Raw genomic sequence first — 12,976 nt, 5'->3', positions numbered from 1 at the left:
TAGGTAAAAACTATTAAGACATCCAATCATAGAATTAGCCCAACATCCAATCCAGAGTGAGGCCCCACTTCCTTGCACTCTGCCCTGAGTCACCTAACCTGAGCCCAAGTCCTATTCTAAGTTCTTGGTAACACCTTGCAGAGACGCCACCTGCTTCCTCTGAAGCAGGTATCTGTTTTTCCTCAGGGCATTGGGTCAATATAAATCTAACATTGTTAAAAAGTAGGTGTGTTGCTGGGGGTTGCTGGCCAAAAGGCATTGACGCTTACCTATTTTTTTGTAGGCAGAAGCTCAGGGACGCGTCAAGTATGTTGGGGACTCCTAAGGGGGTGGTCCTGCCCTCAGTGACCCGGAAGATGCAGAGAGAAGCAACTGGCTGTGTAGAACGGCAACATAAACACAGAAGAATGGTGCTCATTTCATCGTGATCCTGGGCCCCCAATCTTTCTCACAGTGGACAAGAGCTTGACCACGATCAAATTGTCATAAGCCATTTCTAAATTTTCAGATGACAATTTTACAGGTTGAATGAAAGGCTGCTGTTACGGCATGAAAGTCCTGGCATCTTCCAGGGGTCAGCATGTATAAGAACATAATTGTAGTGTCTCTGCCCCTGGAAATTGATTTTGCAAGTAGACGTGACAGACTGAGGTGCCCACCTTGTTACCCATTATGACTGCAGGTGGGTGGCGCTCCCTTGTCCTTCCCTGGCTCTGAAATGTGCCAGAAGGTGCCATCGCTGTTGCCATTATCACTACCACCGTCTTCACTCACCATTGCACCACGAAACACTTCTGAGAGCTTCTCTCTGTGCCAGGGTCCAGATTCTGTCCGTGATTTCACTTAACCCTCAGGTCAACCTCTGGAAGGTGGTGTCTAACTTATCCTCATTTTACAGATAAAGAAGCCGTTGGTGACGTTAACTTTGACATAGAGCCAGATTCAAGACCCAGGATGACGTGCTCCAAGGACCACTCTCCCAGCTCTCACACAATGTTCATCCATCTTCATAACGCTCTAGCTAAGGAGGTGAAAAAAAAGGCTGACAAAAAGGAGTGGCCTTGGGCTGGTGCCCACTCTAGGACTTTCAAGTATATGTCCTAGAAATTTCCTGGGTCCTTACTTCCAGAGGTGGTGGTTTTATTCTTGAGAGCTTTACTGTTCTGGAGGATTTCATTTGTTTTCATTAATTACAGTTACTCCTTGAAATGACAGACTACTGAGTTGATGAGCGGAACTGTTTTCTAGTAGATAATAACATTCCCTGAAATTAGTGACCCAAAACACACCTCTTATCAGTCAACAAAACACAAAACAAAAACCTCATCTGGGCAGATTTTTCTGAGAATTTGGTGAATGATTCAGGGAATTTGAAGCACATGTGAAATATCAGGAGAGATTAAGAATTCCATTAGACGTCTATCTGCTGCCTTCAAGTAACTTTAGAGTACAAATAAGGGAGTTTGGGACCTAAACATATCTTTGGATATGAGCAAGAAAGGAACAGGTGTCTCAAAAGAAGTGGAGGTCAATGCTCAGGGACATTCCAGAATCAAGTATGTGGAAGACCCAACTCTATCTCAAATGTAGAGTATGCTGAGGATTGAGAAAGGAGCCTGCTCTGAAAGATGTTCCACTAGGAACTAAGGCTTTGCAACTTATGGGCTCTCCGACCAAGACTTAACCTTCTCACCTGTAAAATGGAGATAATAACAGAAGTCACCTCAACAGCTGGCTGGGAGGAGTAAACGGTCTGATGTATCAAGCCTTTCACGTATGCCTGGCACTTAGTAAACACTTAGTAAACATGAGATTGCAGGAGAATTATGTGGAAGCCTATGGAATTGCCAATATTCCTGCATTTCTGACCTACCACAAGGGCAGGTTCAATCTAACAGTAATGGTATCTGGCTTCAAGGATAGTAAGTAACAAGGTGGAGTTCCCACTGTGGGCACAGTGGGTTAGGGGTTTGGCATTGCTGCAGCTGTGATGTAGGTCACAGCTGCAGCTCAGATTCCATCCCTGGCCTGGAAATTTCCATATGCCACATGTGCAGCCTAAAGGGAAAAAAAATAAGGATAGTAACAAGCACCTTTCTGCTCAAGAAAAGCCACTGGGCAGAGACTGATGTAATCATATCCTGTTACCTCCAGAGCCTTTTCTGCTGGGCTGCTGTCTGCGTTACAGGAAGGGCTGGATGAGTTGGGACGTAAGCTACATGTGGGAAGTGTTGCTGTCAGAACCCTCGGCCTGCCCATGATGTGCACACTTACACTGAACCCATGTTCGGGGGCGGGGGTGGTGCACCACAGTGGCAGCAACATCAAGACTGCCCACGTCAGAAACCGTTCAGAGTCTATGGGTCTTTTTGAGCAAAAGTGCATGGAGGCGTTGGAGCATGAGATGCAAAGCAGTAATAAGGTGGATTATAGAAACACTGGCCCCAGATATAAACCAGAGTTGTCTGCTAACTATATAGGTGGAGCCAACAAAATTTATCAGTAAGCATCATTGCTGGGGGCCAAGTTTACTCCCCCACTTAGCATCACCATGCTCTGACTCATTCCTTTTTATGTGCTACATACCATGACTCCATATACATCACAACCCCATATACACCCTGATCTCATACACACTCTGACTCCATACACACTGGGACCACCGCCACACACAACTGAACTTCCTCTCTCCGAGGTGAGAAAATCAATCTTTAAAGCATCTTGCGATAGGCAGAAATTTTTGTTACTACCCATCATGTTTACACTAATTATACCTTTTTACAAGCAAGATTTAACTTATACAATTTAAAAAGCGGCAATGTGGTGTCTATGTCTTCCATGTGAAAACATTTTATGCTTTTTTGCTGATACGCTCACATGGTTCAAATCTTGGAAATATTTTAATAGCAAGGAAGATGGAAACACGACTAAATGCTTAAAACACCGTTCTATGCTGCTCAATCAATGTGAAGAGGTTTATAGAGTTGCGTTTCTGGATTTTAAAAATCAGCAGATAATTCCTTTTGAGCCAACACTATGTATATTAGTGTCTACCAATACAAATGGGTCCTACTGGAATCCATTTTTCTGTATGTGCTTATGTATTTAATTATACACACCTCTAGGTAAAGTTTCATACAGAAATTTAAACATATGCTCTTCGAGGGAAGGAAATATCATCATTTATCTTGATATTCTATTTAACACCTAGCGCAGTCTCTAGCAGGGATTAGGAATTAAATAAATGTATATTGAGTTCAATCAAACAGGAAGTTCAGGAAAATAAATGTTAATTTCCACCTGAAAATGCATTAAATCGGCGACTTCTAATGTTAGATTGAAAAAAAAAAATCAACAGTAGTTGTAGGAAATTAATCCAAGAAGCTCAGGTTAACTTTCTGTTAAAGCAAAGCTAAATTACACACTCTCCTTGAAAAGAACATAAATCTTCTAAGATTGAACAGTCATCATTAGGTGAAACTTTTAATTTAAAATGTAAGTCCCTATTTACAGGAGGTGTGAAATGCATTCCAGAAAGGTGAATGTCACCAGTAAACCACAGCCGCAGGCAATGGGAGGGATGCTTGTATTGGAAGAGATGCTAACACAGAACCCCGTTCACCAACAGCTGGTGGCTTAGTCGGGCTAAGCGGTTAAGCAGATCCTGAAAGAACAAACACAGGCTCCATCTGAAAGCACCAAGGATGAAAGCGAGAGAGAGCTTTGTTCTGACTTTGTTCTGACTCTGGAAGCTGGATGCTCTGACAGCTGAGCTCACGAACGCACAACACAAAAAACACCCAATCTGTGTGGGCCAGCAGTCGCCATGTGCATTTAATCAGAGCCTTGAGTAGGTCAGGATGTCAACAGTCTACTTTCTGTTAGTTTGCAAATGTGTTTCGATATACTGTCATTCTGCATCTTTCCATTAAAGACCACTCTAGATAACTGAGGCTGGTAAGGGTGCGGTCAAGAAAACCATCACTAGTTCTACTGTTATTTTCAAATTGTGCATATGATACAATTACACCTTGAGGAGAACTTGGTCAAGCAGACTCACCATGACAATCTTTCCCCGGAATGTAAATTCTTCAGCTGGGTATTAGGGTCAAGCCCCTTCACAGGCTGATTTTATTTATTTATTTATTTATTTATTTATTTATTTATTTTCTCTTTTTAGGGCCACAGGTGTGGCATATAAATTCCCAGGCTAGGGGCTGAATTGGAGCCACAGCCACAGCCACACCAGATCCAAGGTACATCTGAGACCTAAGCTGAACCTCTGCGACAATGCCAGATCCTTAGCTGACTGATTGAGGCGATGCACTGAACCTGCAACCTCATGGATAACAATCAGGGTCTTAACCCACTGAGCAAAAATGGGAACTCCTGACTTTTAGAGGCCTGCAATGACCCATCCAAACCTCCGTCATCACAGTTCCAGGACCTTTTCAAATGGGTAATTCTATACTTTAACGCACATGCCTGTAAGCGTGGCCACACTCTGAAACTCATCTTCCCTCAGTACAGTCTATGCTGAGGATCTCAAAACTCTCAGATGCCCAGCATGAAGCCTGATCTCCTTGTCTCCAAGTTCTGCATGGCCCCCACTCCTGCCTTTGGCTCCCACTGGAAACTCTAGTCTCTGGGTGCTTCCCTAATCCTTGGTGCACTGGCACTAACTGGACACCATGGACAGCCACTAAGACTGGCTCTAGGAATGGGAACAGTACCAAATTTTTAGGGAGGACATGGCAATTCACAAAGGGCTGTATCGGGCGTCCTCTTACTTGATTTCATTTGCAATAGGTCTTATTTTTACTACTCTTGAAGGAGTATCAGAGGGGACTTTGTTGGGCCCCTGGGAAGCTTGTTGACTAGAGTGAGCTCTTTGTGATTTTGTCTTCTCTGCCTCAGTGGCCACAATGGCAAGAGAGCAGCCAATGACCAAGGGCCACCTGCGATCACGCCTCGGCACAGATGCTGTCTCAGTAGCATCAGATGCCAAGCAAATAAGCAACTCTGCCCCAAAAAGAAATATGAGCTATAGAAAGCAGTCTGCTAGGCATGCTGGCAGGGAGGCAGTCAGAAAAACAACAGTTGTGTTGAACCAAAGTTCTCCAAGTAGCTGGCTCTGAAGACGAAGTTAAAATAAGTCAAACAAAACCGAACCATGACTAAAATAGGTATGCGTCTTTTTGCTTCCAACCATCCTGAAAAAGTAACTGTGGTGCGATACTATATGACTTCAGTTAATTAATTCAAGTTTTTGGCAACAGGCTTCATCCCCCTGTTCTGCATTGTGCACCATCTGTCTCTGTGAATATTTAGTTCGCACCCACAACCTGCTTCCTAACCCTTGGAATAAATGTATCTCCTTCAGACCCAGGATGATGCCCAGTTAGACTGGGGTGGGGTGTGTGTGGGGGAGGGGAGAAGAAGACATATTTTAAATAAACTGGTCTCATTACTTTATAATCTGCTGCTGCTACCTCTCATGTTACGAAGCTGCACCATCAAATCGTGAGCCAGAGGTAAGTGTTTAAGAGGAAGGATTCTCACAGGTCAGTGGGAGGGCAAGTTTTCTACACACGGAGAAAGCAAAGCTTGATTCTGTTACCTCTAAGTGACTCCGCCTCTCAGCAATCACACGCTCATCCTTGTTTCCAAATAGTTTCTTTGGCGGGAATTCAAGGGTCGCAAGCTGAAATACATAGTTTACAAGAGATGCATTAATACCACACCTGTGATGTTTGGGCTCTTCGTAATCAATTATTATATTACTATTATTTGGAATCTCTATCAAAGGATGGAAAGAGAAAGAGGTTGGAGGTTTAAAGACAGTAGGTCCTAGAGTTCCCTGGTGACCTAGCGGTTAAGTCACTGCGGTGGCTCGGGTTTGATCAATATCCTGAGAACTTCTGCATGCCTCGGGCATGGCCCAATACATAAATAAGGTAGGTCCTGCCTTGTTTAGCCACCAACCAAATGTGTGACCTTGAACAGACCAGGGGAGTTTCCACAAGGGTCAACCAAGAGGCAGGATGACAGGGACTCCACAGGAAGCACAGACTTGCGTCTCAATGTTTTGTCCCATATGATGTACGTATCCATCTCTTTGCCAGACGGCATTTCACATGTTTTCTTTTTTAAAACATGAGTTTGCTTTTCTTTTATTCCCCTACTTATCTTGGAACTCAATTATTTTTTGTGTTGAGATGAGAATTTGAAAATTTGACTTGCAATCTATCTGAACATTATTTTGTGCCAGAGTTTTTAGGATCATTGTTCTTGAAACATCCCACATTGCCTTTGCTCAGCTCCTGCTGCAAGTGAAGAGCACCCGTGTGAAAAGAGGACTTCTTTTCAATCTTTTCACCTTGTTTCCTCAAGAACAAAAAGGTTTAGAATTTGTTGGAGCCAGGTCTGGGAATTTCTTAAGTATTTTCCTTGTGCTTTGCTTCTTGGAAGTACAAAAATTGCCATAAATAAAGGTAAGTTCTCTTAGAGACACTAAGGCAAGGAAGAACTCGTCAGCTGGTGGAGACCTGAGCTAGGGTGGCTTTGGCTGAATGAATGCTGAATGGTGACAGCTGCGGGTGCTGATGAACTTCACTGTTTCCTTCCTTCCTCGCCTTGTCAGGTTCAGACACATGGAGAAGCCAATGGAGCGTCATCAAGGAAAAAATGAACATTTTCCTCCCACAATATAGGTTACAGGGTGCCACCAATGCCTCTTTTATACATATGCAAATCTTAGTTGATTTCAATATATATCGCCACAGTGGGGATACAAAATTAAGGACTTTAGCAGCGGTATATTTAGTACTTTGAAAACTTAGTATTAAGTAGAATACATATGCAGAAAAGTGCACATAAGTAAATCCGAATTTTCAGCATCTCAATACACTGTAACCACCACCGAATCAAGAAACAGGACATCCCCAGCAGCCCAGGACCTCCCAACTGCTCCCTTCCACTGCCCCCTTCTGCCCTGTGCAAAGGCTGGCATTAGCCTGGCTTCTAACAGCATGGTGTAGTTCTATTTTTTTTTTTTGGCTTTTTAGGGCCACACCCACTTTCATCCCATATGAAAGTTAACAGGTTAGGGGTCACACCGGAGCTACAGCTGCTGGCCTATGCCACAGCCAAGTGGGATCCGAGCAGCATCTGCGACCTACACCACAGCTCACCGCAACACCAGATCCTGAACCCACTGAGCGAGGCCAGGGATCAATCCCGCAACATCATGGATCCTAGTCGGGTTTATTAACCACTGAGCCACAAAGGGGAACTCCCTCCCCCCATTTTTAAACTTCATGTAGATGGCATCATACGGCATGAACCCTTTTGTGTCTACTGTCATCGCTCTACCTTGTGTTTTGCCAGATCCTCCCAGGCACCATGTGCAGCAATAATTTGCTCATTCCTGGGAGTGAATAGTATTCCGTATGTGAATGCTCCGCCAACTGACTCGTTCAGTCTCTGATTACTGACCTTTGGGCTTGTTTCTAGTTTTTTGGCCATTAGGCATTGTGTTGCTAAGAACATTTTCCTATAGGTTTTTTTTTTTCCCTTTCATTTTTTAAAGTTTTATTGAAGTACAGTTGATTTACAACACTGTGATAATTTCTGAACAAAGCGATTCAATTATACGTGTACACACATCCATTCTCCTATAGGTTTTCTGATAAACCTATGTAGGGAATGTGGTTGGTCACAGTCTTAGGGGTGAACGTGCCAGGTTGCATGGAATGCAGGTGCTCAGCTGTACTTGAAATTATCAAATGGTTTTCCAAAGCGGTCCTACTCACTGGCACTCCTACCAGCAAAGAATGAGAGACCCAGCTGCTTTAGATCCTCACCAATACCCGGTGCTGTAGGCTTTTCCATCTTAGCAATTCTGGCAGGTATGCTGTGATTTCTATTGTGGTTTGGATTTGCATTTTTCTAATGAACCATGATGTGGAGCATCTTTCTACATGCTCCTTGACCATCTGGTTACGCATTTTGGGGAACTGTCTGTTTAACTCTTTTGGTTTGCTTTCTTTTTTGTAAGCTCGTATATGCCTTTTTCTTATTAAGCCTCCCTTTTCACTCTCTTTAAGGTGTCTGATGACTCCAGAGCCTGTTTTAAAAGTTAACTGAAGTCAGGCAGAGGTTTGCGCTTTTCACAGTCACAGAAATCTTGAGGTGAGTGGCATGTAGCACCTCTCTTTTTTTCCCACCAATGTTCCAATTTGGTTGCTTACATTGAACTTTAAAATGAGTCCAAGGTCAAGTGACAGACCACAGGCACTGAGGTAAGACAGGCCCGGTATGAATAAGCTACTCTTATTATTTAGAGAGATCTGGTAATTACCAAGAAAGTAGCAAGCCACACCCCCTGGTCCCCTCTCCCCATCCCTGTACAGGTGATATAGCTTCAAGGGTTTTCTGGAATCCTGCCTCACCAACACAAACACACTTCCCATATGTTACTGCTCAGAGAAGACAGGTGCCCAGAGCGTGTCTTCTGGGCTTCATCCAGCCTCGATTTCATCCTGCACAAATGTGCCTCCCCCACCCACACCCCCAAATGCGGTGATGATGAAAGCTTGGCAAGTAGGCTTTCACGGTTGTTTTGTCATTTTCCTCTGTGGCTGATGAGGGGATATGGTTTCTATCAGGGGAAATTTACAGGCAGGTTTGCATGCTCAGTCAGGACTGGGGCACTGAAAGAACCTTGGGCAGCTGAACTGGGTGGGGAGCAAACATTTACATTTCCTCGAGGTCCACAGCGGTATCCCATCCTGAGATGGAGGCTAGTATTTTGTGCTCTGACCATCCACCCTGTGAAATAAATATGTACAAATTCTGTGTAATACTGTTATTCAGATTGTAGGAAGGAAAGAGCAACCTTAAACGGCACTGTTACATAATCCTAACAGTCTAACTCCACAGATAAAGAAATGCAGATCCAGATTTCAGGGACTTAGAAAGGTTCCAAGGGAGTTCCCATTGTGGCTTGGGGTTTGAGAACCCAAAGTAGTGTCCATAAGGGTGGAGTTTCAGTTCCTGGCCTCGCTCAGTGAGTCAAGGGTCCGGCATTGTTGCAAGCTGTGGCATAGGTGACAAATGTGACTCAGATCTAGTGTTGCTGTGGCTGTGGCCACAAAAAGAAAAAAAAAAAAGAAAAAAAAAAAAGAAAGGTTGCAAGTCATGGGCTGGCTGAGTCAAGACAAGGAACCAAGATGACTCTAGGTTTTCATAATGAGGCTGTAGAGAGCATCTTTGGGGCATGGAAGACCTTCCTGAAGTCCTCCAGGGCCTGGAATCCAGATGAATGGCAGTGACCCTTCCTCCAGTGTACTGGCCTGAAAAATGATGGATAGCTGCTGGCAGTGGTCAACAGGTCCACCAAGAGCTGTCAACAGAACCTCCCTGAGCACCTACACCAACAGAGGTGACAGGGGTTGGCGATGGGGTGGCATAACAGGAACACGATGGGTCTAGAGGCACAGTCCCCAGGAGTCTGTCCTGGGACATAGAGGATTACCTGTTCCTGTCGCCTTTCTCTTCACAGAAAAACGGGAGCACAGAGTTGAGGTGAAGGAGGTGGGGAGAGAGAGAACGGGAGCGCAAGTTCCCATGGGATGGGTGATAAGTGCACAAGACCCCCTCTGCATCCTTTGGGTGGGGCTGGGCCACAAACAAACTAAAGTAGAAAGGTAAGGTCGTGAGGCAAGGTATTAAAAAATGTACTGCCTCCATCAAAATAGTTATATTTACATCAGAAACTGCTTTTCAGCCTCTTCCCTCTGAGAGAATAGAAACTACCTCCATTCCTCCTTTTTAGAAAATCTTGACAGTGCTGTTTAGCCTCGCAATCTATAAACTCTTAGGCTGAATGAGATGAAATTGCCAATCTTGAAGTTAAACATGGCTGCATATCAGCAATTCCATCTGGTTAAACCCCATATAAAACTCTGACATTTTTAAATGACCACTAGGGTGAAGATCCATCTCCAGCTGCTTCTACCTGCCAAGGATGAATATTCTGGGGACTGTCTATCGGCTGCCTCTAAACCAATATTCTTTCTAGAGAAGAGTCTTCTTAAAAGTGCTCAAAAATAAAATGAAACTAGAAATATCTTATAGTAAAAAACAGGCGACATTAAAAGAGCCGAGGAGTTGGGGTAAATAGCGTAGGTGGCATAGAAGCCATTTAGGGGCCAACAGCTGTTGGCACAGAATGGATTAGAGCGGCATGCTCAGCATCAGCACATCTTTTTTTTTGCGGGGGGGGGGGGGGGGAAGATCATCATAACCTTTACGTGGATTAAAGGAAAGAGGGCAGGAACTACTGCTTAATTCATGATATCAGAAAATCCGTCTAATCCTTTTTATCTTTAATATTATAAAAATCCTTAGAAGGGTTTAGAAATCTGGGTTAGAAAAGAGGTCTGAACTTTTTTCTCTCCACAAGTACAAAGTTACTACCTTCATTTATTTTGAAACAGAACAGCAAAAGCAACCCTCGGTAGGTTTCATTTCTGGATTGGGAATTATTTCAACTGTCCAAATACTTTTAAAAATGGACAATTTACCAAGATAGAAAGAACCACTAGTCAGGACAAATAATGTGCCTGGAGAGCCAAAAAAGGGAGAAAATCTCTCTTCCATTTTGCAGAAAGTGTTGCTGTCTGAAAAGCAATATGTCCAACAAATGAAGAATAAAGAAGAGGCTCAGAACAGGGAGTGACTGAATCGTCCCTGACTTTCTCACTCACGTCCTACATACACTGACATCTATTGTTTGTTTGGCTTCTCATGTTAGACAGAAAATTTTAAATAAAATCAATGATATTAATTGGGCATTTATGTTTCTTCTCAAATTTTTTATAGTTAAAATTTTTTCATTTTCGTTGCTTCATTTTTTTAATTGAGCAGATGGTTGAGATCTTATTTCCATGAGAAACACTGTCAGGGACAGTAAACAGCAAACCATTGGTGGAGGAGAGGCTCGTTTGATTTCCTTTGTAACCTCTGACAAAGGAAATACAGTGTCCTATGTTTCTAAAAATTAAAGTTCCTCAAGTTCTATACTCCTGACAATAACCAAATTCTAAAGGAATTCAGATAAATGTTTCTGATGTGTATAAAAATGATCAAGATACTTGGGATTCAGTAATGAGGAAAAAAATCACTTTCTTCCTTTTTGTAAGATTATCTTTTCAGAAAAGGCAAGAACTATCATTTCACCTTATGACTTTCATGAAGAGAGTCTCATGTTAAAAAGTGTGTGTGTTCTTTGCCATTCACCTAGTCATCTGAACCCACTAGGCAAAGCTCAGTAGCAAAATTCTATTATTTTGTTGATATGTCAAAAAAAAAGTGAGTGTAACAGAAATAACCTTTCTACAAACCATAACACTGATGGAACAGCTCTAGTTAAAGATGGTAGAGTCTAACTTCACTCAGTGTGATAACCTCTGATATTCCTTATATGTGCAATCTGATTTTTAAAATGATGCAAGAGAGCTTGTATATAGAACATAAACACGCACAGATTTCACAAGCAATCTTATGAAACCATGGAAGGGAGGGGAGGAACTGGGAGGATGGAAGAACATATACACACTACTGTATAAAACGTGATTAATAGTAACCTACTGTGTAACAGGGAACTCTACTCATTAGGTTATAATAACCATATGGGAAAAAAATAATGCATTTATATGTATGGCCGATTCACTTTGCTGTATACCTGAAACTAATACAACATTGTAAGTCAACTATAATCCAATAAAGTTAAACAAACAAACAAACATGGTGGAGTAAAGCTTTTGTTGGCTCCCCTTATCCCCATCAAAAGCACCACAAACAACAAAGGTGATAAAAAGTAAAGGAAACACTCTGTCTCCAGACTAGGAAGTCTCTGAGCCTCCCTTCCAGGGCCCGGGCCATGAGCTGTCCACTGGAGCAGGCTGCCAAACCCCCAGGTATTCTACGATGTGCCTGTTAAAGATGAAAGCTGGGGACAAGGAGAAGGTGGCGACACCACACTGGCAGCAAAGAGGACGGCAGCAGGGGCTGTGGGAGGAGAACCTAGAGCTGTCCAAGGTGTTGGAAGGAGATCAGGCCAGAAGCAGGCACTGGGCTTTACTGCCACAGAGAGTGACCCCACAGCCCCCGCCAACACCAGAAAATAAAGAGAAGATGCATCTCGGTGCAAAGGAAAAATGGATGGAAAAAATTCAGAAACATTCCAGGCAAAGGTTTAGGCACATGGTAGGCTTGCTGCCTTGCCTCCTTCCTCCTCCCCAAAAGGATGTTAGGTAAAAACTAAGGAAATCTCAAGAGTATAGACTTTGGTTAATAATAATAATGTATCAATACTGGTTCACTAGTTATGCCAATGCCCTATACTCACGTAAATTGTTAACAGGGGAAAGTGGTTACTTTTTTTTTTTCTTTTCCTATAAATCTAAAATTATTCACATAGGATCTGGTTTCTGATCTGATATGGAAGGAGCCTAGGAGTTGTGATTCCTGTCCTCACAAGAAAACAACTGACCAAACTGAGGGTTATCAACTCTTTTTAGATTCATTGGAGAACTGAGGCCACAGGGCAAAAACGGGTTCCCAACCAGAGAGATGGACAGGCAGAAACAGAGAAGCAGAGCTTAGCTGGGGCAGAAGCTCAGAACTGGAGTCAAAGAACAAAATAATGCCATTTTCAGCAACAGGGGTGCAGCCAGAGATTATCATACTGAGTGAAGTAAGTCAGAAAGAGAAAGACAAATACCATACGATGTCACTTATATGTGGAATTCAAAATATAGCACAAATGAACCTATCTACAAAACAGAAAACAGATTCATAGACATAGAGAACAGACTTGTGGTTGCCAAGGGAGTGGGGGATGGAGTGGGATGGACTGGGAGTTTCAGGGGAGTAGATACAAACTATTACATCTAGAATGGATAGGCAA

General features: G+C 43.0%; 1 protein-coding gene across 2 annotated transcripts in view; it reads right to left on the bottom strand.

Moving 5' to 3' along the window:
• Window positions 1–12,976, bottom strand: part of KIF16B (kinesin family member 16B) — a 306,258-nt gene that overhangs the window by 31,713 nt on the left and 261,569 nt on the right. For both annotated transcript variants that reach the window (XM_047771648.1, XM_047771649.1), the window contains one exon: window positions 5,621–5,704. In XM_047771648.1, the coding sequence (XP_047627604.1) occupies window positions 5,621–5,704 (84 nt within the window). The remainder of the gene's footprint in view (window positions 1–5,620; window positions 5,705–12,976) is intronic.

Source organism: Phacochoerus africanus, chromosome 3, assembly GCF_016906955.1.
Source record: "Phacochoerus africanus isolate WHEZ1 chromosome 3, ROS_Pafr_v1, whole genome shotgun sequence".
Taxonomy (NCBI): Eukaryota; Metazoa; Chordata; class Mammalia; order Artiodactyla; family Suidae; genus Phacochoerus; species Phacochoerus africanus.
Note: the sequence above shows the minus strand (reverse complement) of the source record. Positions and strands in the feature narration are given on the sequence as shown.